This window comes from Cimex lectularius, unplaced genomic scaffold (assembly GCF_000648675.2).
Source record: "Cimex lectularius strain Harlan isolate CLEC.00 unplaced genomic scaffold, Clec_2.1 scaffold45, whole genome shotgun sequence".
Lineage (NCBI taxonomy): Eukaryota > Metazoa > Arthropoda > Insecta > Hemiptera > Cimicidae > Cimex > Cimex lectularius.
In genome coordinates this window covers 1,153,077-1,177,158 of record NW_019392634.1, presented here as the reverse complement: position 1 = coordinate 1,177,158, position 24,082 = coordinate 1,153,077, and the positions used below count along the sequence as shown (strand labels likewise).

Below are 24,082 nucleotides of genomic sequence, written 5' to 3'. Positions count from 1 at the left end.
ACTTTGCTAACATATGACCTTAGCAAACTTACCTGCATTTTGATGTGACCTAACGACTTATTTCGTTTGATTTGAAGCATGCGCAAAATAAATTGATTCGTTTATGATTTCAAATTTAAACGAACCTCAGTACTTTTAACGTTTTTTAGTTGAGATAAAAAAGTCAATGTCACGAGCGGGATTCGAACCCACGATCTTCGGCTTGATACGCCGCTGCTCTACCACTTGAGCTATCGTGACCTCGATCCACTCGGACACCAGCTTCCCATCTCAACCCCACCTTTTGAATTTTCCCTCCTTTTTGTCATTTTTCAAATGTCGTGTAATCGGGTTGGAATCTCGACGACAAATGAAATGGCCACGGAGAGCTTTAGTGAAGTATACTTCATTTTTAATCATTAAATGTACTAATTTCGTGGTCCGCTTGACCAATTAATATATTACAATTAATTAAGGAGTCGGTCGAGGTCACGATAGCTCAAGTGGTAGAGCAGCGGCGTTTCAAGCCGAAGATCGTGGGTTCGAATCGAGCTCGTGCCATTGACTTTTTTTCATCTCCACTAAAAACCTTAATTAATTGTAATATATTAATTGGTCAAGCGGACCACGGAATTAGTGAATTTAAGTACTTTTAACGTTTTAAGGGGTTAATTTTGTCCAAAATTTGCCTTGGCGGCTTGGCTGAACTTGGCTGAAACCCACAACTCAAGTCCAAATCGGTCTAATTAATGTCTTTTATTGTTTTGTTGTGTGTACTCATTGTGGATTTGGGTCCAATTAGGCGTCTGAGTTTTTCAGTTCTTCTCTTTTTTGTTTTATGTAAGTTTGCTGTCCAAATACAACCCAAGTCAGCGGATTTGGTTGGAGCTTGGCTTTCTTGCTCGTTCAACCTGATCGACCGAGTGCACCACTTCTGAAGCTGAGATGGGAGTGGGTACATATGAGTGCCTCATAGGTCGGCATGCAGTTATGTCAGCAGTGCAGATGATGTAGATGATTGGACCGTCAACTTCAATTGGCGTAATGGGTGAAAAATCGGTGCCCATTCTCACTTTAAACCATCGATCCGGGAGGAAGGACTTTAGGTTGAAATAGTAGATGTGAGGGAAGGTAGTAACTTGTAAAGTTGTGGTGCCACATTCGGTCGATTGATGAACTCCAGAAGCATGGTTAGGCAATATTGTTTGTTTTCAAGAGCCGAGGATATCGTCGGGTGGTATCTGACTGTTTTCAGTATTGAACTCCTGTGTATAAAGAGCAAAGTCGGTTTGTGTGTAGGGACTAGTACACATTGCGAAGATATCCGCATAATCTTTTCCTCGGATAGTTAAATTTTTGTACCTTTCAATATTTCTCTTTTAACGTGATTAAAGAAAGAATTCCACGCATCCTCTAAATCGTCATGGCTCAGTTTCCTAACAGCAGCAACTGTCTTGAACTATAATCCTTATCTACTTCTGAGTGTGAACATCACGTCCCTGCTTTTAGCTTAATGCGCCACCAAGAGGACAAGTCGGTAAACAGGTCTTGGGTTGCTTTTTGCGGTGTTATCCGCACAATTCATGTGTTTGTTCTAGAGGATTGGCCCTAGGATACTTCCTTGGGGAACGCCGATTTTGATGGGCTTGATGCCTTTACATTCAGGGCCGATTCTCACCTTGAACCAGCGATCAGAGAAGGACTTCAGGATGAAATAGTATGTGTGAGGAAGTAGAAAAAGTAGGCGATAGCCATTTCATTTGATCGATTGAGCTGGATTTCGCTGAACATCTGTAGCACCGTTTTGGTTGCAGCAAAAGTGCCTTTCACGGCTTCAGGGCTTATTCTGATTTTGAGATCGAACAGCGTGAACATGTCGACTGAAGGTATCAAAGTCGAATCTGGCCGCACGATTCTATAATTGTTCGTGAAAAGCTCAATTTTGACCAAAGACAAGAATAGCGTGTAACAATAGATATTTTGGTGCGCGCGTTCCCAAAGTCCTCCCTACCACCGAATATGGTTCCAAGGGCGTTCGGGATTTAGTCTTTCGGCGATTACGATTTCTACGAATTGCACATTCACGGGTTGAAAATTTGTCGAATTCGCGGAACGGCGTTTGCCTCGCATACTTGGCTATTTTTAAGCCCGGCCGAGAAGCAATCACGAAGTTCGAACACACCGTCATCGATTCCGAACGCCGCGCCGTGTACATCATTCATGAAAAGCTATTAGAATCTTGAAAACAGCAATAATGTTAATTCGATGAATCATATTTGTTAAAAAACGGTCCGAGCATACTGAATCGGATCTGGATTAAAACACCTATCTAAACTTTATGTTAAAATTTAAAAAATGAAAATTCAGAGTAAATTTGGACAAATTGACATAAGGAAAAACAATTTCGGTCGACCAAAAATTCAAGCGCGAAAGTAAAAGAAAAAAGAGCTTCACGACTAAGGTCACCTTTTATCGCTGTGACCTTCGCTCCACTCTGACTTTCACTCAGGTTCGTATTTTCGGCGTAATTAATGATTCAGCATACCTCACGGTTTAGCACGTTGCGTCCTTGTCTCTAAGGTAGGATTTTTGACGTATAATTTTTTTTTATCATTTGCGCAAAATTTGTATCTGCACCTAGACATGCAAAAAATTATACATTGTGATGTTTATCAGAATTAATAGTCATCAAAAGCATATAAATATATGCATACATATACACATATACATATATAACATCAAAAATTCAAATGGCGTGAAAGCTGGAAAAGGTAAATCGTCCAAGCCGACCTATCCTTGTTGTCATTAAGTAGGTCCCTTGTCCACTGTCGTTTTAAACGACAAGATTACCCTGGGAGGGGGGGGATTTTGTTTGGAGCATTTTTGTTAGACAAGTAGGTTATTGTGTACACTTTGTATAATGGGGAAGATGAGTTCTTTGACGAAAGAAATTTGGAGGTCGGTGTGTAGGGTAAGGATGAAGCATTGGTGGGGGAAAAAACATTCCTTACAATGAACATCAGCCGACACCTTGTCTGGTAGTAGCATTGGCGATGAAAAGAAAGTTTTATTCCTTGTTTAAAGATATTTTTAGTTGTCATACCCTTTGGCAACACGCCATCAGAGAGTTCTGTCCCGGTAATGATCTACCCACTCGCAGATTGTACGTACAGTTAACGACATTATTCGAACATATACGGAAAGTAAGCGACATAACGACGTCCGAAACACGGATTCCAAACGGCATATTTGGACGTCAGATCGTCGGCGAAAGCGACTCCGACCTATGCACGTGCTACAAACCAAAAATGCCCATTTAAAATAACAAACCCATAAAAAAACCCGTTTCCCTCTAAATTCCGAGAATTATGACACTACATACGGTCATGAAAATATTGCTTATCGGGTAAGAGATCATGAAGAATTAATAAACCAACAACAGTATCTTACCAAAATAGAAGTTCTAACGTCCATATATTCAGCAGTGTTGGTTTTTTACTAGACCTTTTGTTGTTTGATCTGCCAAGGACTGTAACCCTTAAGTTTTTTACAGACGATCTCAAATTTCCTTGAAAACCGACTCAGTCCTAACATTGCCAAGGATTATAACCTTTTACAGTCCTTCGCAATGTTAGGAGTGGGTCGGTTTTCAAGGAAACTTGAGATCCCTTGTAAAAAAACTTAAATATGTAAATCCGTAGACATATTTAAGATATTTTTGCCCTGATGATGACCTTAAAATAGGTTGAAAGGTAGCAGTAACAACTCAATTGCTTTTTCCTTCAACCATACTATTGTTGAACTACGATCTAGTGTTGGTTCACGGCTACAAAAAGGAACTTCGACTGAGTCACCTGAATCACCCTCCTCGGGTTTTGGCAGTCCTCGGTCTTATCTAAACCGCCTCCGAAGTTAGGCTCCTGGGGCTGCCAACAGCCAGGCCATTATGGCCCCAAATGCATCATTTTTAAAATCTAACCATTAAATACATTCTTTCCTATTTACCGACCATTTAATCAATTAGATTGGTGGAGAACTCGATCTAATCTAAGAGAGGGTCTATTAGTTTTATGACATTAGCTATCTTAACCTCTAAGAAAGAGATGTGACGCATTATAAACCAACTAGTTTTGATGAAGCTTTGAAGCAGTTAAAATAAGATAAAATTTGCTGGGTACAGATGAAATCCCGAACCATTAATAAAACAGCTTATCGGATGCCCTCTCACACCTCACTTTCACACTAATAAATACATTCCCTCTCAATATCCACACAGAAACACAAGAAGATATATTTATATAAAGTGTGAAAATGAAATAGCTATGTTTCCTCTAAAATCGAATCGTGAGCCGATCAAGTCCCAGACATTTTAGGGATGGGGTACGAGTCTACCCAGGCATTTAAGGGTCTTGGTCCCCCACCCTGCATAATATAATTAATCTAAAATCGGAATAGGAGACCCAAAAATTGAATCATTCTAAATTCTAATAAGAGGTGACATACACGTTATGGAGTCAAGGAATGGCACCCTCCAATTAAAATGTGTCTCAGCACATCGAGCAACCTTTCTTTACATGCTGGATATTTATACGGGCTTTGGCCAAAAGTGGACCGTGTCTCAACCTCGCAAGGTCTATTTTTAATCTTCCAGGGTTCAGACCTTCCACGGGAGGACTTATCGACAGAGTTCTTCATACATGAGAGCTCCTCAGCCGATCGGCCCCAGCGCACATATTACCTTCAATTGCGCAATCAACATATATGTATTTGATACATATAATATATGCACAGACCCAGTACTGAAATTGGGGAGGTCGAAATGCGACAGACCAAAAAGAATGAAACTAGGCTGAATAAACGAACAAATTATAGGCTCATCATCTCTCAGACTAAATTAGACTTCAGAGAAAATCCTCCTGGACGGTATTTTCCAGTGCAGTTTTATTGCAAACAATTTGAAGGTAAAACATCAAATAAAAAACATTTAAAAATATTTCCCTTTTTCTAATCATAATCATTGTAGTATCGACCTCAACGAGGAAAATAAAATTTGAAACATTCCAATTCATTGCTGATTTCCAAGATGCGGATGGTGCAACGGCTAATAACAGTTAATAAATTGTACGAAATTTTCCACCTAAACCTTGTCGAACTCCCGAGCGGATGTGGGAGGCGAGGATTATGAATCGGGGTTTAGGATGCCGAGACGTCAAATCCCACCCCTTGCTTTTCTCCTATCGTTCTTTTAAGTAAAGACAATTCAGACCGACCCGGAAGTTGTGAGTCCATTCTTCCTCTATAATAGCGAGGTGTAAAATAGGTTGTGGCCCTTTGGGGCTTTATATCAACCCGTGGAAACACCTGGAACAAAAAAGGAGGAATTTACAATCGGGGATTTTTTGGGATATATGTCATCCCAGGGTGAAAAGTATTCCAACCGGCTTGCCATTTCTTTCCCCCAATATAAAACAAAAAAGTTTTTTCGTCGTTATCTTAGTTTTTCTTCAATACAATAAAGGCGTATAATTTGGTGGTGTTGGTTCTTATTCGAGTGGGTTTAACACGTCTTAAACTAATCTACCACCTGCGAGAACAGACCCAATAAAATAATTATTGATCTGTCTATAGTAAAATAAACTAAAAATTAACCTAATTCGCCGAAATCTGACATAGCAACCAATCAATAATGTTGTCGATCCATCATCAGGATCTGTATTTTATACTGTCATGAACGTTTCCTGCCTTCTTTATGCTCAAATCGTACACAAATAGTCCACACAGTACTAGTAACAAAATATTAGGCCACTGTTCATTCTGTTAGAAAACAGTTAACCTCATGTAAGATCCTTATAAGTTATGCTGCTTTATCTGCAAAATAATGCCTCCTTTGCTAACATAACTGTAATATTTTTTTAAAACAGTAAAGTTATTTTTTAAAAAGTACGTCTTTTGACCAAGTAGTGCAGGTCCAGCTCGATTCAAATGCGACATCGAAATGGACTTTGTTACAAACATGATTTTGAAATTTAATCATTTTGAAGATTAAAACATACAAGACGTCAACGTACCAGTGTCCTTAAAACCTGGTATTGCTTAAAACTCCTCAAAAATAAATGAATAAAACATTTTTTTTAGGTAAGTTTTAATTTAAAACGTTGCATACATTTTTTTCAATAACTTTAATAACAAATACTGTATTTATTCCAATTTTGGAAAGTATAACTTATGTTAAAACTAAAACCTGTTTGTTGAACATCAGAAAACACTAGTATATGTATCGTCCTTACTCATAAGGTTTTAACCTTGAAGGTTTGTTACAAAACCAACTTTGATGATCTATAACGACTAAATAAAATTCATAATCCCCATCGCAACGTGATCATGAAAAAAACGGTTAATCGACCTCAAAACTAATTTTGATGTCCCTCAAATGTTTCGAAAGAAGCTAGTCTGGTATCCAAAAAATAATAGTGGCGTATGTCCATTTCCCTAACTGGGTTTCGCCATTTGTCAGAAAATCGAATCTGCGGATTAAAATTAAGCTTACCATTTCCGGAAAAAAAAGCATTTTAAACTTTTTTTCAGATAAATTTAATTTTAAAAAAGTGTAATTTTATAAAGCAAAAAATAAATAACAACAGATTTCTCGCGATTACGGATGTCATTAATGACTGGTTGATGTGCCAGATTTCGTTTAATGAAATTTTGTTGATTCTGGGTTATTCCAATAAGATGAAAAAGCTATTTTTGCAAGTAAAGCCCGTATTAAAAAAATTCTTTTAATTACTTTTTGGTTGTGTAATTTTTTAGAAAACCAGGTCGAACGCTACTGAGTGACACCTAGTAAAAGATTTTAATAGTTATAATACCGGCTACATTTTACAACTTTATCATGACTTCTTTTGGGCAAGTCCCAAATTTCAAGTCGTCTCCCTTGAGTAATCTTCATTTTGATCTTCACCACTTCAGTATTAAGTTAAAAAATTCACTAATTTTCGTGGTCCGCTTGACCAATTAATATCTTTCAACTAAAAACCTTAATTAATTGAAAGATGTTAACTGGGCAAGCGGACCACGAAAATTAGTGAATTTAATAAGTTAAAATAAAGTATATTTCACTAAAAGCTCTCCGTGGCCATTTCATTTGTCGCCGAGAATCAAATAGATTATACAGCATTTGAAAAATGTCAAAAACGAGGGAAAATTCAAAAAGTGGGGTTGAGATGGGAAGTTAGTGTCCGAATCGAAGTCACTCAAGTGGTAGAGCAGTGGCATATCTAGCCGAAGATCGTGGGTTCGAATCCCGCTCGTGGCAACTGACTTTTTTATCTCAACTAAAAACCTTAATTAATTAAGTTAAACTAGGTATGTATGTATTTTTAGATATATTTACAGAAAGTTTTTTTTTTAAATCTTATGTTGTTACTGATTGTTTCTCTAACCTTTTGTAGATTTCTTAAAATTTGGCTTACTGGACGTTTTTTAAATTTTATTTATTATTTAAGTAAATTTAAGAACAAAACCTATATGCATTTGAAAAGGCAAGAAACGTAAAAATATCAACATTATTGACTGGTTGATTTCATCGAATGATATGATTTTGAAATGAAATGTTTTTGTTGCTTTTGGTTTATTCCTATGGGATGAAACTTTTTTTTAAAGTTAGGTATTATTAAAAAAAACTGTTAACATTATTTTTTGATTTCGGTTTGAGGCAAGCTGGAACACTAGCACGTTTACACCTTGTATCTTAATAGTTGTAATAAGAGCAACATTTCACAACTTTCTCCTGGCCGCTTTTGACAAGTCCCAAATTTCAATTTGTCTCCCCTGAATAATCTTCAATTTGGACTTACGCCACTTGTGAACTAAGTAGGACACTATGTATGTGTTTGTAGGTATGTACAGAAAAGCTGTGTATGTTTTTTTTAAACAATGTATCGATTGTTTCTTTAAATTTGGGACGTATTGATATTTGTAAAATTAAGTATGCTGTGTTTTTTTTTTAATATTATGTTGTGCTTTATACTTTGTAGAGTAAACATCGTCCTGATTGATCCTTTACCCTTAGAGATTTTCGTAAAATTTTGCTTACTGGACGTTTGCTTTATTTCATTGATTTATTATTTGAATAAATCTAAGAAAAAAAACCTATATTGATTTTAAAAGGCAAGAAACTTAAAACCATCAACATTATAGACTAGTAGATTTCATGGAATGATATTTTGTTCCTTTTGGTTTATTCCTCTGGGATGAAACGTTTTTTAAAATTTAGGTATTATAAAAAACTGTTACTAATGTTATTTTTTGGTTGTGCGATTTTTTAGAAAAACCAGGTGGGGCACTAGAAAGTCATTACCTTGTACATTACTTTTCTATCCCTGAAAATGAATAAAATTCATAGTGTCGTCAGTATATTTTATATTTTTTTAAATAACTTGTAACTTTAATTAAAAAAACTGAAATTATTCCAATTTTGGAAAGTATAACTTATGCTAAACCAGAGGACACTAGTATGTTGACACATAGTATATGTATTGTCCTTACTCATAAGTTTTTAACCTTGAAGGCTTGTTACAAAACCAATTTTGATGTCCCACAGACGGTTTGAAGTAAGCTGTACTTTGCGTTACTTCGTCAGAAGACGTGTAATTTTTTTGTTTTATTTTACAACTACATACGAAAAATATGTTAATGCACAATAAAATGACATGGGGCATGGACGTTAACCATCAGGGGACATGATACTTTTCTCGGTTTTGCTTTAAAACTTTGTTTCCAATTTAAATAATGATCAGCCTACAAAATTATAATTATATCCCTGAAAAAATCCCTGATTTATTTTTAGGCCGAAGATCAATAGAATAGAATATTAATTGAAAGAAAAATTACCTAGGACGGTATTGCGTCGGTTAGCAACGCTGATTGTGTTAATTTATTTTAAAAAACACAAATTTTCAAATATATTAACAGTGTCTGAAGGGTGGTGAAGAGGGCGAAGTGCGCAGCCGTGGAAGAAGTCCGCCAGACTTACCAGTCGTCACAAAGCCGCCTCCGGGCCGTCGTGAGTCTCGTGTTCGGGTGACACTGGAAACACAGACACTAAATACACTTCACACGCGGAGAGACACCTTTCATTATAAAAAGCCAACGGAGGACTGACGGCTCTCTTCCCGCCTAGCGCGCATTCCCTCGACTCTTCCACCGCGGGAGGAGCCACACGGCAACCCCTTCTCTCTCCTCTTCTTCGCAATCTCTTCTCTTCGCCGGGTCGGACGGGAAAAAGCGGATTTTTTGTCCATTTGGGGAACTTGCGCGATTTTCGGCGAGTTTTTACCATCTTCACTGGTTATGTGGTGCAACACGCAGACACTCACAGAACTTCGGCAAGCTTAATAAATATACAATGCAGAACTTCTACTTCTAAGCCGAGCTCTAATAACAGCAATAAGAAATACTTATCAAATTTTAAACATGACCTTTCTACCTACTTCATCCAATGCCTTCAATATATCCGTACATTGGTGGCAGTACCAATGTGCCAGTGAGTGCAATGTCCCAACTGCAGATTTTAATTCTATATAAAAACAGAAAGTGCCCCAAAACCAAAATGTTAATGGGAACTAGAATACTTAAAAGTCCTACCAGGGAATAGAACTTAACTTTCACAGTTGTTGGTTATTTTGAAAATGGACGCCTCGGCGGCATACAGCTTAAAATTCGATTCGATCTTTGTTGTTGGTAGCAAAATTGCAATGTTTTTGAAATTTTCTCTGATAGCGAAATATGGCCGAATGGTTTACAACATACAGCGAATGAAAAAAAAAACTTACTTGGAATCCGAAAACATGACTATGTTGTCTGTAACCGTTATATTTCTTGGTCCGATTGACCAAATAACTTCTTTAAATTAATTAATCTTTATGTAAGGTATTGGTTGAAATGAAAAAGCTAGTGTCACGAGCGGGATTCGAACCCACGACCTGCCGCGGCTCTACCACTTGAGCTATTGTGACTTCGATCCACTCGGACACCAACATCCCACTTCAACCTACCTCTCGAATTTTCCCTCCTTTTTGCCATTTTTCAAGAGTTGGTGTCGGAGTGGATCGAAGTCACGATAGCTTAATTGGTTGGGCAGCGGCGTATTTAGCCGAAGGTCGTGGGTTCGAATCCCGTTCGTGACACTAACTTTTTCATTTCAACCAATACCTTACACAAAGATTAATTAATTGTCTGTAACCTTAGATATAAAATGCTGAAGAGATACTTGAAAAAAGGTCTAAACTGATATTACTTAACAAAAAACTATTAAAAACTATCTAATCACCCCAATTTGTACCTACAGACTTGAACTGAACAGAGCAGTCAAGCGCTTCAATCTTAACAAAATCTAAAATCCTTTGGGCAATAGTTGAAATAGTTGATGCTCTATTCTACACCACCAATCGTACTATCTACTCCGGTCTCAACATACACTACATCCCAAACCTGGTCCATTCCTGCTACAATAAATTTCATTCCAAACTATCCTCTTATGTCCTGTTAATTCGCAAGCCTATCTTTCATTCCAACCCACATTGAAGACTGTAGTGCAGGTAGACTCGCCACCATCTTATTGTGCAACTAGGCAACTCTAGGGACTGCTGTTGACTTCACGCCATAGTGGGCAATTAAGGCCACTTTCACTAGATGTTGGGCGTTCAAATCAATCACGCCAGACATGTAAATGTGCATACAATATTGGGTATTAAGGTTGAAAGAAACCATGCATTCCGTGGTAGTTTAGGGATGGATGTTTCGGGCTATAAAGCCCCCCTACTCACGCCCTCCAAGTCCTTGCTTCCGCTGCACCAATAGACATTGTCCTCCACAGTAAAATTGCAATCCGGCAGCTAAGAGATGGAAAGGAGCCAACAATGGTAAATTTGTATGCGTCAGATAGGGAAAGGCTACGAACTGCACCTAGAAAGCAGATCCGGGAGATCCTTACAGTTTGGATAGACAACTTGTGGCAGGAAAGATGGGACAGAAGCACCAAGGGAAAGCTAACCCACGAGTTTCTACCCAGTATTGAGGACCGAGCAAAAGCAAAGTGGTTTCAACAAGATTACTGGATCACACAAATAATGACAGGTCACGGAAATTTCAACGCTTACTTGCGCCGATTCCGTAGAGCTAACAGTCCACTGTGTCCCGACTGCGGAGTTGATGACAGTGTCCAACACAGACTGTTCAACTGCCCCCTCCTTGAGAGTGTGAGGGAACCACTAAAGCTCCTCTTCCGCCACACTTGGCCACCGACCCTCAACGAACTGATTAAAGAAAAGAGGACGTTTGAGGTCCTCAAGCCTGTTAGCCGAGCTATAGTGGACAAAGTACCTGATTAGTTTTTTCTTTTTTCTTCTTTTTCTTCCTATGATGTTACTTGTTAATCTTAACGTTTCCCTGAATTTTTAATTCCGGGCTGGTTACTCCTTGTACCCATAATTGTTATTTATTTATTCAAATATTGTATTTATTAGAAAGTGTGTTCAAAAGGATTAACCAGCAAGGGGGAGACCTATTAAATTAGATAAATTAATAATAAAAAAAATTCCCTTCTTCCTTGGGTCTTCCCTTTCAGGGCAAGGTCGAAGGAAGAGTTAAGCACAATAAGATCCCCTAAACTTGCATCCCATTTGAATTAGTTTAGTGGCCGTGGTCCGCCGGTATGGGGTCTCCCTTAGGTACGGCGGGGGGGGGATGGGGGAAAAAAAGGCTATAAAGCCCTTCTTCAGCATTCCAAGCATAGAATTTTGAGATATGACGACCGCCAACCAATACTTTTTTTTATCTCTTTACGCAAATATGTAATGATGCCTCTGGTTCTTCAAGAGAGTGTAAGCAAGTTTCCGTCGCCCATCTTCTTCGGGTGATAGTTAAGAGGGCAGTGGCCGATATAGAGCCACGTGGCCCTGAGAAAGGTATGGATGGAGGCGATAGTCAAAATCAGTGGACTGATGTTAATGTTGTAGCGAGAGCCGGTAGTGAGCGAAGGGCCTGTGAGTACCCTTGTTGCTGTAGCTAGTGCTGACAGCTTGCTACATTGGGAGTTGAGGCCCTGCTTAAATACAGAGCTACTGCAATCCCGTTAGTTACGACTTGGAACCTGAGACGATTGTTGAAGCTGCGGTGTCACCTAGTGGACCTAGTAGTCAACTTGGCATCCACAAGTAATCACCAAAAACGTATGCTTAATGTGTGCTCTTCATGAGTTTTTTATTGTTAAATGTAATACGTTTGTGTACTAACATGTTTTCGTGTATATTAATTTTTTCGTCCTTTCCCTGTAGTAGTTTCATGTTTGTCTGCATGGTACCATAGTTCGTGGTTTGACGATTGATTTTGACATTGTCTTTGTTTTGATTTTAGCATGTTGTCAAATGGGATGGTTTTGTGTTTTGTCTTAGTAGTTTTCTCAGTCGTATTCGTGGTCTTCAGTGGTTTTTAAATTCCCAATTTATTCAATTGTTTTGCCAGCTTGTACGTTTCTTTCTCTACGCATGAGTATGTGATTTATGGGAATTTTTGTGCGTACGTTTTGTTTATTTTGTTGATCGAGGTTAGGTTATTGTCGTTATTGTGCACTATTTTCAATTCGTTTTTGTATTTCTCTTTAGCCAGTAGAACTGTTTTTATCCTGTCTGTCATGTTTATGCGTTTGTGTTGTGGATGTGGTTTGGATCGGTCCCTATGGTTTTCTGTATATGTCGAATTGGATTTTTTTTTTTTTTTGTCAATTTTAGTATTTTTGTTAGGCCCTGGAAATTTATTATGTTATTGCGTTCTACCGTGAACAGTATGTAAGAAGAGTGGGGTTGTCGGAATTATTTTTATGCTGTTGTAGTTGTGGACATATACTATAGTACAATTAATTAAGGTTTTTAGTTGAGATGAAAAAAAGTTAATGGCACGAGCGGGATTCGAACCCACGACCTTCGGCTAGATACGCCGCTGCTCTACCACCTGAGCTATCGTGACCTCGATCCACTCGGACATCAACTCCCCACTTCAACCCCACCTTATGAGTTTTCCCTCCTTTTGCCACTTTTTTCATCTCAACTAAAAACCTTAATTAATTGTAATATATTAATTGGTCAAGCGGACCACGGAATTAGTGAATATACTATAGTGTAGAACATCCTATCTGTATATAATTTCGGGGAAGTATTTCTTCAAAAATGTCGTACCAACACTTCTGCGAGTATGTCTGAAATTACCCATTCCTTATCCATCTTTTGATATGCGTATTTATCTGTTGTTTTCTCCTTTTTGTCGTCGTCGTCTGTATTATTTGCTGTTATGCCAAACGATATTATAGTGGTAGTTGTAATTTGAATGTCTTTAATTTGTTAATCAGGCCTATTGAATTTTTTAGAGAGGGTGTGTTGCCTTTCAGGTTTGGTTTGGAAGGTTGGGGCTGATGTGTAGTTTATGATCTGTAGGTATGTATTTTGGGAAGTGATGTGAATTTTTGTTTTTGTAGGTTTATGTTAGTGCATTCTTGTTAGTGTAGCCTCTCTTGGGTTTATGGCCACGTGTTAATGGTGGCTGAGGTTTTTTTTTTGGACTTTGTTTGTAGGGGTTTTCGTTAGTCTTATTAAAGTGTAAGTTTTTACAGGGATTTCAGCGGCCGAAACGATTTCGGCGTTGACACGGCGCTCATCACTGTAAGGTAAAGGTCCAGGGTTCCAATCCAGCGGCCCTGCATTCGAACCCGACATACAAATGGGCTTTTTTTCAAAAACACCGGCACCCTGAGGGTTCAAATAATCTCGTAGTTGAAATACCCTCGTAAACAAATTGGGAGTAAATCAGATGTCAACATTGTAACCCTCAGCCAACTTAGAGAGCGCATATAATCGCTTTCGGTGCTTCAAAGTTCAATATCACCGATTCTTCCACTTCGTTGAGATAACTCCATAGGTTTTTTGACAAACAGTCAGTTTGGTCAATGTCGTCTGGTTTTGTTATAATTTGCGGTGACGTTAATTTTGTCTAATGATTAAGTTTTGTTTTCTAGTTTGTGCTTCAGTTTTTTGATGTTTTTCGACGTTGCTTGAGTCGTGTTTTTCTTTGTTCGCTGTTTTGATATTGCATGTGAGTTGCGGCTTGCACTAGCCATCCCTAAACATTTTCTTATGTAACAAGCACCATTATTTCAACTGAGAACGCAAAAAGAACTTTCTGCTGAATACTCCTCAGATTGCATGTTGAGAAATTATTCGAGTTTATGCGTGACCGTCTTTGAAAATAATTACTGACAGAGAAAGGGTGTGGCAAAACACAGAGTACTAATAGATGAATAACGTTACAAGCAAATAACCCTCCTTTTTACAGGGGGGGGGGATAAATAAGAAAAAAGAATAATAAAGAACACTCATTTTTTAATATTTAGTTCTAAAAGTGGTTAGGGATGGTTGTTGCCTTGTTGTTGCTATATAAACTGGGCGTGAATAAAGGTAATTTTCTGATAAATAAATCCAGTGTTGAAACTTAATTTAATTGCCAGATCTACATTGAAAATGTTTAATATTATTAACTTACGTGAATGGGGGAAAATCTCTTTTTGTAATGTACACTGATGTACCAACAACTCAAAAAGGTCAGAAAAACATACCGAACAATTATTTTGCAAGTGATTATTAAATTTGAACAAAAGATACAAATAGACGCCAAAAGTAGAGAGTCATATAACCAACACATCAAGGTGGTGAATATTGTGAAACCTGTTTGGAATGCTAAACAGAATACATAACGAAAGGAAAAATCAGATACACTTAAGAAGAATTGAGATGCCATACTGCTGTCAAAAAACAATCCTGCAGAAAGAGATAGAATACCATCAAGGTCTATCTTAAAATAGGAGGTTAGGTAAAAAGTAATAGAAAATGAAAACTCTGATTGCACTCTGGCATGATATGTAATCTCCTTTAATAAATCATTGTATGTTAGAAAGAAGAATGAACCTTAATCTCAGAATAACCACAAGTTTCTTGATAGGGCACTGCAGACTCCATGGAAATCAGAAAAGACTTTTTTGTTTAATAATTTAATGTTAATGAGGAAGTTTCAGCCCATCATGATCAAGGTACGTGAGAGGTTCTCTGAACAAGAAAGTTTAGGGAGGACTTTGGCAGTGGAGCTTAAAAGGATCAAGAGCTTGGTGTCGAAGTTTCCGAAGCGGTATCGGATCTCTTCGTTGACAAAAGGAAGTTGAGGTCATTGTGGATAGTGAGGTTGGGGAAGAAGTAAGGTGCTTTGACAATTTGTCTGAGAACCTGTGGCTGGAAGGATCGGATGTGCTGGATGTATAGATGGTTCGGCTGGCAGAACCCAACAGTTCCATGTCCAAAGTGGTCGCATTTCCTAAGAATTAGTAATTGCCCAAATTGGTGGATTTTCCAGGTCAGGCTGCTGTCTAAGTATAATCTTAAGTATATAAGTTGAGTCGGAGTCTTATTCAGCCCTTCCACCACTTTTTGATAAGCTTAAGGTGTTCTTGAATGTTAGAAGTTTCAATTGAAGCAATTTGAATTAGAATGATGGTGGTATCAATGGCCTAGGTGATCATGATGATGGTATTGGGATGTAGAAGAAAGTCAGATTTATAATGGTATAAAGGATGGAACCTAATATGTCCCCTTGCACCATGCCGGCTTATTGGTCTGATATTTATGTACTGGTGTACCTCACTATGTATCAGCAGTCTGTTAAATAAGATTCAAGAATAAAGTTATAAGAAGGTACAGTAATTAATGGTTTAAACTTATCGATGATGCTTGCATGCCAGAACCTATCCCAAGAGGAACATATAGGTATAGAACTGGGGAGGTATACAATTTTTACTTTTCTTTTTTATTTTATTTATTCGTTTGTTTGTTTTCAAGAACCAAGAAGATAAAATGAAATATTTTTTAGATGTTTGCTACTGGGATGGATGACGTTTCTGTTCTGTAGTATCACAGTAAGAGACTATGTGAAGCCTAAGACCAAACAATTGGTCAGCTCGGAAATATTCAATTCCATCAATTAATGATTTTTGAACTAAATGCAAGCATGAAAAATGAAAAATCTTCTCAGATATCCCACGACTGCATTATTCATATTTACCAGATGAACCGCTTTCAGGTTACTTGGCACCACCAGTGCGGAATGGGATAGGGCGATCGTCTCCTTTTCTTCCCTCTTCTTTCTTCTTCCTGTCTCTTTTTTTTCTTTCTGCTTTTCTTTCATAATGTGGTTTCATCATTTGATTATAAATAATTAATATTTAAAAATATATTACTGTCATTATTGTTTTGTATATTTTATTATATGCTTTATTATTATTTATTTATGGTTTCTCAATTCCAAATATATACAATAAAAGTATTAAGGTAAGTACTGTACATAAATTTAGTAAATAGTTTTAATAATAATGAAACAAAAAAAAATTAGAATGAATAGAAACATGAATACTATATAATTATCAATTATTAATTATAATCAAATTCAATATTAATTATATTAATGATACAATATTTAATTTTCTTATAATAAAATTTGTTTAAACTGACATTAAATATAAATTTTCGAACGAGTTTAATTTGTTGTTCTTAGTATAAAACTGAATTTGGCATAACTAGTTCTATGGCAATCTATGGGCAATGTTATTTGACTTCTGGAATGATTAGCTGGAACATGAAAGTTAATTTGGTTAAGCAGTAATGGGAAACCAGTTAAGGATTTAGACAATAACATACAATCAAAGAAATTCCTTCTGTAAAGAAGTCATCAATTTCTGACATTAATGATGAGTGTGGTGTATCTTTGTTTTCTCCAATTGTTCTGTAATGTATCCAGCGTAAAAATCTTTTTTGAACCACTTCTATGCGACTGATATTTCGGTGGATTGAAAATGGTGAACAGTAATTTAATATTGGTCATAAAATTGTAAGCGTATCTGGGATCATGGAAATGTTTAGTATGATGTGTAATAAATCCTGAAGTTCTATTTGCTTTAGCAATAGCTTTATTAATGTGTGTGAAAGTTTATATCTGTCAATAATCATGCCAAGATCTTTTAAAATTTCACGTCTAATTAGAAGCGAGTCTGATATAGCGGAGTTAAATTTGATAAGATATTTTGTTTTATGGAAAGTCATCTTTATGAAAATTAATTTATTTCTAATATAAGTACGTCTAATGGGGCATAATGCCCTATATGTACCTTTAATATAAATAAAATAATTACAGATGTGAGTTTTTATTCCTGCTTTAAACTTTCTTACTTCGCTCGCTAAGGGCGCTCGGTGCGTTTTCCAACTACTAGTCATAGTCTGTGAAAAAGGGCTGTAACCATTAAGCAACCATACAACGTAGCGGACGGCCCGAAGCCTAAGACGTTCCAAAACCTGATCGCGTCCTTTTCTGTCTACTTTATTACTTATTAAACCGTTAAAAATGCGCGATGACGATTTTGATGCTGACGAGTAAGTAATTTGTTCGATTGTTAATAAGCCTGAGATATTAAATCGTTAATTTTATTTTTAATCAGCGTTGGCGAAGACTTCGAAGAAGTCGACGACGAGGCGGATCTCGAAGACATCGACCAGCAGGAGGCAAGTATTTTCATTTACTGTGGATCGAAAAAGTCTTGGCACATTTAACATTTCTTTTCGGTTTCAATTTAAAAAAAAAAATCACTCACACAGACAAAAATGTATTGGCACAGCGACCGTTAATAGATAATTATTCAGAAATCGTGAGATGCGGTCTGGTGTGATGTAGGTTTCAGAAAAACATTTTCTTATCGTGCCAACGTTTCGATCTTTATTGAGATCATCTTCAGGTCTCAAGTGTTTGTCTTGTCGTGGGCACTCTCAACATGACACGCAAGAATGGCACAATTACACAGAAGACAAACACTTTGGGCCCTGAAGATGATCTCAATAAAGATCGAAACGTTGGCACGATAAAGAAAATGTTTTTCTGAAACCTACATCACACCAGACTGCATCTCACGATTTCTGAATAATTAATTTATGTATACGGATTTTATGAACTTGGTACTACTAATTTATTTAGTTAATTATAACTACAAGAGAAGTAGTAAAAAAAGCACGCAAGAACAAAAAAAAAAGCAATTGAGTATTTAAAGAGTAATAACAACAACACATGAGGGGGCGTCGGTGGCCACAACGGTTTAGGCATTGACATGACACTCATCACTGTAAGGTAAGGTCCCGGGTTCGAATCCAGCGGTCCTGTATTCGAACCAAAGCCCAACATACTTACAATTTTTTTTTTTTTTTTTTTTTTTCAAAAACACCGGCACCCCGAGGGTTGATATAATCTCTGCTGTTGCGAACCCTCGGAAAAAAAGAAAAAACATGGCTTAAGGATTACTGGCATGTATATGTTTTAATCCTTTAACTTTAACTGAAGGATTAAGGAATCGTTAAATGCATCTATTTCGTTGTGATAATGATTGGGCAGTCTCATTATCCTCAGTAGAGGTGAGTTTAGTCCATATTCTGTTTGGCAATGTGGGACAAAGAACAATTTATGGCTCCGTTGTGGTTGTACACAGTGATAAATATAACTTTTGGATATCAAAGGCCCCGTTTCACATTTTTGAGCCCCAAATTGGATCAACAGAGCTATGTGACCCTAGACTTCTAAATTTCCAAGTAATTCAGATCGGCAAGTCCAAATCCGATGGCCATTATCCTGGTTGCTTTCCTTTGTACTTTTTCTCACCAGCATGGAAAGGGGACCACACGACACTTGCATATTTTGGCTACGCACAAGTGATTGATATAATATTTTGACTGTCAGGACATTTTTAAAATTTCCAGAAAATCTAGTAATTAAACCAAGATTGCATAGAGCCTTACCTTGAATTTGTTGATGTGGTTACTGAAATCGCCCTTTTTGTTGAAAATGACACCAAGTGTCAACCTCTTCCATTCTCTACCCTTCAACAAAATAACCAAAGATATTTGTAGTAAATTTAATTACCTGGCATTTTTTACTATTCGAAGGAAGACGATTCAGCTCACACCAATTAATTAAGCAGTCCCCTTAAATTAACAATTAAGTTAAATAACTATTAATTAATCCAAATCTACCACCAATAAAGAAAATTTGCAGTCCTTGAATATTCTACATCTTCATCGAAATAAATAAGAAATAATATGGGCCCGGGTAACAACCCTTGGTATACCAGAAAACGTTGAAATCTTTTCTGATGCTGATTTATTGATGTGAACAGAGAAAGAGCGACCAGTTTTAAATTAAATTTCAAAAACGACCAATTTTAAAATAAATATTATGTATGGAAAATATATTAAGCCTATTAAGATTTGCGGAAAAGTGTGGTGTGCCAATACTTTTTTGATCCACAGTATGTTCGATCGTTAATATCGAGAGATTCTTGTGCTAAAGTTTAACATTTTTTCAGGACGAAGGGGAAAACATCGAACTTCTCAACGTGGGCGACGCCCGAGGAGGAGGAGTCCAAAAGGCGAACAGGATAACGACGAAATACATGACCAAGTATGTCCAATTTGGTTAAGTTTAATGGTTAAGGTGCATAGGAAGTAGTTTGTTGTATTTCACAGTGTTGACATGTCCTACCCAGCAACTTTGTATAAACTGTGTTGTTTATATGGCCAGCCTATAAGTTGAACATTTGTCAACTTTAATGAATTAAGAGAAAAAAAAAACTAAGTTAGATTAAAGAAAGAATATACATAAAATGATGTAAAGATGCGATGTAGCATTACAGGTTCCCAAAGCTTTGTTAAGGGTTCATGTGTATATCCTTCAGTTCTTCGTGTTATCTGCACAGGTGGTTTTTTTTTTTTTTTCCTCAGGAGATAAAGTCAGCAGTCCTACTATTGTCCTAGGTTGTTCTTCTATTAGTTTCTTCGATGGTCCTTTAGTGAACTTTTTTGCTTGCCTCTGACCTGGAATACAACCCCTTTGAACCAAGAGTTTATTCTTAGCCCATTGTTTGATGGCCTACATCGGCAGTGTGGTATGCCACTGAAGGGTTCAGGGTCAAATAGTTCATTGAAATTTCCTTGGCCAGTTTATCAGCCAGCATGCATTAGTTAGCCACAATGGGAATTCCAGCCAGGAGAAGTAAGCCAAATGACATTTGAGAGGGGTGTTATTCCAGATATATGTCATAGAGTCATCTATCAGTCATTAAATCATGAGTAGTTTTTCTACTGCTCCAATGCTGATACAATACTGATTTTTTTTTTTAAACTATGACCGAACAATGTTAACTATTCATTAAATTGTGAGGATGTATGTACAACTTTAATCTGTTGCGATTTCACTAGTATTATGATGGCTATGAACAAAGCAAAGATTCTAGCTATCTTGGAACATTCTGAACCACATGGAGCTGTTAACAAGAGGTGAAAGAAAAATAATAATATTGTTACCTAATAATAGAAAAAATATAAATACATACGGAAATCTTTTGTACTTAAGTGTTGAAGTCATAAAACCAAGTATTTTTTATAGGCATAGAGATAAAACAATCTATTCCTCTTTATAGACATGCGATTATTGATTGTGAAAAAAATAATTTAAAAAAGATAATTTGATTTTATGACTCTTGATCGAAATATTTGGCTTTGGCTAGGTACGAGAGAGCAAGAGTACTTGGCACTAGAGCTCTTCAGATAGCAATGTGTGCACCGATTATGGTGGAACTCGGAGGTGACACAGACCCTTTGGAGATCGCCAAGAAGGAGCTGAAGCAAAGGAAAATTCCAATCATCATCCGCAGGTCAGTTAATACGATTGAACAGTGTGAATTCTAAAATTTCACCAACATGAAATATTAGAACTCCCTTTAAAAAAAAAAAATATTTAATTAGCTTGATAAGTAAATGCTTAAAAATATGTCTATCAGTTTAATAATTTAATTTAAGTAATTGGATCAAAATTAAAGAAAAAATGTGTGTAGGTTTTTTAATTAATTAATTTATTTTTTATATTTTTATAAGAGGATTTTTTTTTACAAAATTGCAATATAAAATCATCTAGAAAACAGAAAAACCCATCAAAATCAGGTGTAATGCTAGAATTTCAAAAATTAAGACAGGTGAATTGTAACGTTAATAAAAATGTATTCCTAAAATATTAAAATTTCCATTGGTGAACATGTTTTATCCAACATTAGTAAGTATGGTCACATACGGGGAGGATGGCATGGATGCATGTTTTTCACTTTTATGTCGTTTTTGTATTTAAAAGTTTCCGACTGTTTTCTAGGTATTTGCCAGACAACAGCTATGAGGACTGGGGCATTGACGAACTGATTGTTACTGACAGATAAACATCCAAATTTACAACTGAATCTTCTTTTAACAATTATTTTATACTTCTAGATTCCTGTAAATAAGTATTTATAAATAAATCCCTTATCGATAACTAAATTTGTATCTAAACCAACAGACCTGAAAAAGAAAAAACAAATCCTTGGGAAAAATTTGTTTATAGGCTTTAAAGAAACATATTTTTAACAACAATAAGCTGCTTTTATGACACAATTCCAGTGAGTACATAATATGATTAATAAAAAATCCCATATGAAACATTTTATTTGAGTTGAGATTGTTCAATTTCAAAAATATAGATGGGAAACTTTTTGGAAAAACCGGTTACCGACAAACGAAATTTTCATGGTGAGGGTAACAGTTTGCGTTACGGAGTCGGGAGTATGCAAGGCTGGAGGACTGAAATGGAGGACGCTCATTTCAGCAAGATCGGACTCGGAGAGGGCTATGAAAACTGGTCTTTCTTCGGCATATTCGATGGGCACGGTGGCAGCACCGTTTCACACTATTGTGCAGAAAATCTTCTTAAATGCATCATGGCTACATCCGAGTTCAGTGAAGGTGCTATAAGGGAAGCGATTATAGCCGGATTTCAGAATCTGGACTCTGATCTGTTGAAAAAGCCGGAGTTTTCAAGCGGCGAAGACAAAGCCGGGTCGACAGCCATCTGTGCTTTGATAAACTCTACTAACATTTATATTGCCAATCTCGGAGACTCTAGAGGTATCCTCAGTAAAACTTCGGCTCAGTGCTTTTCGACGGTAGACCACAAACCGATAAACCCTCCTGAAAGGGAAAGGATTTTAAGTGCAGGCGGTACGGTGGTTCTACAGAGGCTTAACGGGAGTCTGGCTGTGTCCCGTGCCGTAGGTGACTACCAGTACAAAGGCGATTCAAAGCGTCCGCCCGCCAGACAACTTGTTTCCATTGAGCCGGACGTCTACGTCTTAGAACGAGACGAGGAAAATGACGAGTTTCTTGTCTTAGCCTGCGACGGGATCTGGGACGTTATGTTAAACGAAGACGTATGCGATTACGTAAGATATTTACTGTCGATAACAAGCGATTTGGAGTATGTCGTAAATCACTTGATAGACACCTGCCTCTTCAAGAAAAGCTTCGACAACATGAGCGTTATCCTCATCACATTGGCCAAAGCGCCGAAACCGTCTCTTTCCATTATCAAACGCGACGAGTCCGTAAATCGAAAAGTAGGGAACTTAGTCCGCGGCATCATTGGAAATCATTGTGATGTGGATTTCAAGGTTATTCTAAACGTTCTCGAAGAAGAAGATATCCAAGATCTACCACCTGGAGCAGGTCTCAGTGCAAAGATGTCATTGGTTCAGCAAATATACCAAGAACTGTGCCCTCATGAGGCGGACAAAGTAAGTGCAAGTAAATATTAAAAATGGAGGTGCAAAACCAATACCACGCACAAATTAAAATATTACAACAACTTTTTCTCCTTTTTTTAAGGGGCTACAAATGTCAAAACAGAGTGTATTTCTTTAATACTTGCATTCTAATTATTTTCATTATTACCCAATAAATCTGAAATTCTACAATTAAAAACATAATCATCTGTTATACTCTTATTTGAATCTAAGAGTTTTAAATGTATTTGTATTTAAAAACTAAGCTTTTTTTGTGATTTTTATTAAAAGTAAAATTTCAAGCTTCAAAACTCATATGGAACAAATCAGTTGTATTTACCGGAGTGATATTTCTATTTTTAAAATAATTTCAATGAAAGCAAAAATTCCAATGGACATGCTTATGATTTTTATGCTTTCAAAATAAAAATTCTTAGCTAAATAGAATTTAACAAGAAAATAAAAGCTAAATTAAACTACTGGGCTTTGAACATCCAAGGAGAAATTGCATTGTTTTAATATATATATAAAAAAGCTTAAACAAAAATGACACTTCTGGTTTTTCTATCTGAATAACCTCATGAGGTATTTAATCGTCCTAGGTTTATGCCCAGATGTGCCCCTTGTCATTCCATTTCAAAAATGTATAGTCTTTTCCACGTGCACTGAAAATAGCCAAGTTTTGATCTGTGTAAGCCGTGTTCGAGTAATTAGACCGTTTTCAAGTTGAAAATAGAATTTTTACATTTACAGGTGGAACAGCATTTGGCATTCAGTTAAATTTAATGGAACGACGTCGTGTGTCTAATGTCTACCCGTGTAATAGCAAATCACTGTAAGTACGGATAAAAAAGAAAATGATAAACAAACTGAACAAAATGTCTCCTGAAAAAACAAATAAATGAATACTACACATATTTGGCTCATACTTTTTTCTTTTTTTTTTTAATTATAGTTTTTGTCGATTTGATATGTTATGAATAATTAAATTGTATATTCAGCATGAAGCAGCATTACAAATAAGACTTCTTTATACAATTTAGACTTACTTTTTGGTGGTTTTTGTATATATCAAATAAATTTGTTGTTAAATTTTGTAACATATTTTTTTTGGATATCTTCTAAAATTTTGCCAATTGTTTTTTTAGGTATTTACCAGATGATAGTTATGAAGACTGGGGAGTAAATGAGCTTATTTCGTCTGATCGTTGATGTATGGTGTTATTTTTTGTACCAGATTATCCATTCAATGTAATAAAAATAAAACTAATTTCTTTCAAAAATAATAATTCCATTATTTTTAATATCTAGATTATTAAAAACATAAGAAATTTATTT

The 24,082-nt window shown here is 36.5% G+C and overlaps 3 protein-coding genes across 7 annotated transcripts in view; 2 read left to right on the top strand and 1 right to left on the bottom strand.

Moving 5' to 3' along the window:
* LOC106662758 (apoptosis-stimulating of p53 protein 1) overlaps nucleotides 1-9,129 on the bottom strand; it is a 478,897-nt gene extending 469,768 nt beyond the window's left edge. For all 3 annotated transcript variants that reach the window (XM_014387028.2, XM_014387030.2, XM_014387033.2), the window contains exon 1: nucleotides 8,872-9,129. The gene's annotated coding sequence lies outside the window, so the exon portion shown is untranslated. The remainder of the gene's footprint in view (nucleotides 1-8,871) is intronic.
* Nucleotides 9,130-17,350: 8,221 nt separating this feature from the next.
* LOC106662759 (DNA-directed RNA polymerases I, II, and III subunit RPABC2) lies at nucleotides 17,351-24,033 on the top strand. 3 transcript variants are annotated; one of them, XR_001339955.2, is made up of 6 exons: nucleotides 17,351-17,495; nucleotides 17,561-17,624; nucleotides 19,469-19,563; nucleotides 20,669-20,815; nucleotides 21,304-21,425; nucleotides 21,487-21,562. XR_001339955.2 is itself a non-coding variant. In XM_014387041.2 (5 exons), the coding sequence occupies exons 1-5, from the start codon at nucleotides 17,467-17,469 to the stop codon at nucleotides 21,365-21,367; spliced, it is 399 nt and encodes a 132-aa protein (XP_014242527.1). In that variant the 5' UTR covers nucleotides 17,351-17,466; the 3' UTR covers nucleotides 21,368-21,467. The 3 variants fall into 3 exon arrangements, 2 of the variants coding, with proteins under 2 accessions (XP_014242527.1, XP_014242529.1); XM_014387041.2 differs by lacking the exon at nucleotides 21,487-21,562 and having other exon boundaries at nucleotides 21,304-21,467; XM_014387043.2 differs by lacking the exons at nucleotides 21,304-21,425; nucleotides 21,487-21,562 and adding an exon at nucleotides 23,893-24,033 and having other exon boundaries at nucleotides 17,354-17,495.
* On the top strand, nucleotides 21,612-23,661 carry LOC112126108 (protein phosphatase 1B-like). Its single transcript, XM_014387038.1, has 2 exons — nucleotides 21,612-22,756; nucleotides 23,481-23,661. The coding sequence occupies exons 1-2, from the start codon at nucleotides 21,668-21,670 to the stop codon at nucleotides 23,550-23,552; spliced, it is 1,161 nt and encodes a 386-aa protein (XP_014242524.1). The 5' UTR covers nucleotides 21,612-21,667; the 3' UTR covers nucleotides 23,553-23,661.
* Nucleotides 24,034-24,082: the final 49 nt, after the last annotated feature.

What these genes read in the sequence shown, in the direction of transcription:
- LOC106662759 (XM_014387043.2), top strand. Translation starts at nt 17,467, where the DNA reads ATGCGCGATGACGATTTTGATGCTGACGA. An exon ending in AAGACATCGACCAGCAGGAG is followed by an intron (nt 17,625 to 19,468) that starts GCAAGTATTTTC and finishes ACATTTTTTCAG; the next exon opens with GACGAAGGGGAAAACATCGA. An exon ending in ACGACGAAATACATGACCAA is followed by an intron (nt 19,564 to 20,668) that starts GTATGTCCAATT and finishes GGCTTTGGCTAG; the next exon opens with GTACGAGAGAGCAAGAGTAC.
- LOC112126108 (XM_014387038.1), top strand. Translation starts at nt 21,668, where the DNA reads ATGGGAAACTTTTTGGAAAAACCGGTTACCGACAAACGAAATTTTCAT. An exon ending in GCCCTCATGAGGCGGACAAA is followed by an intron (nt 22,757 to 23,480) that starts GTAAGTGCAAGT and finishes AGTTGAAAATAG; the next exon opens with AATTTTTACATTTACAGGTG.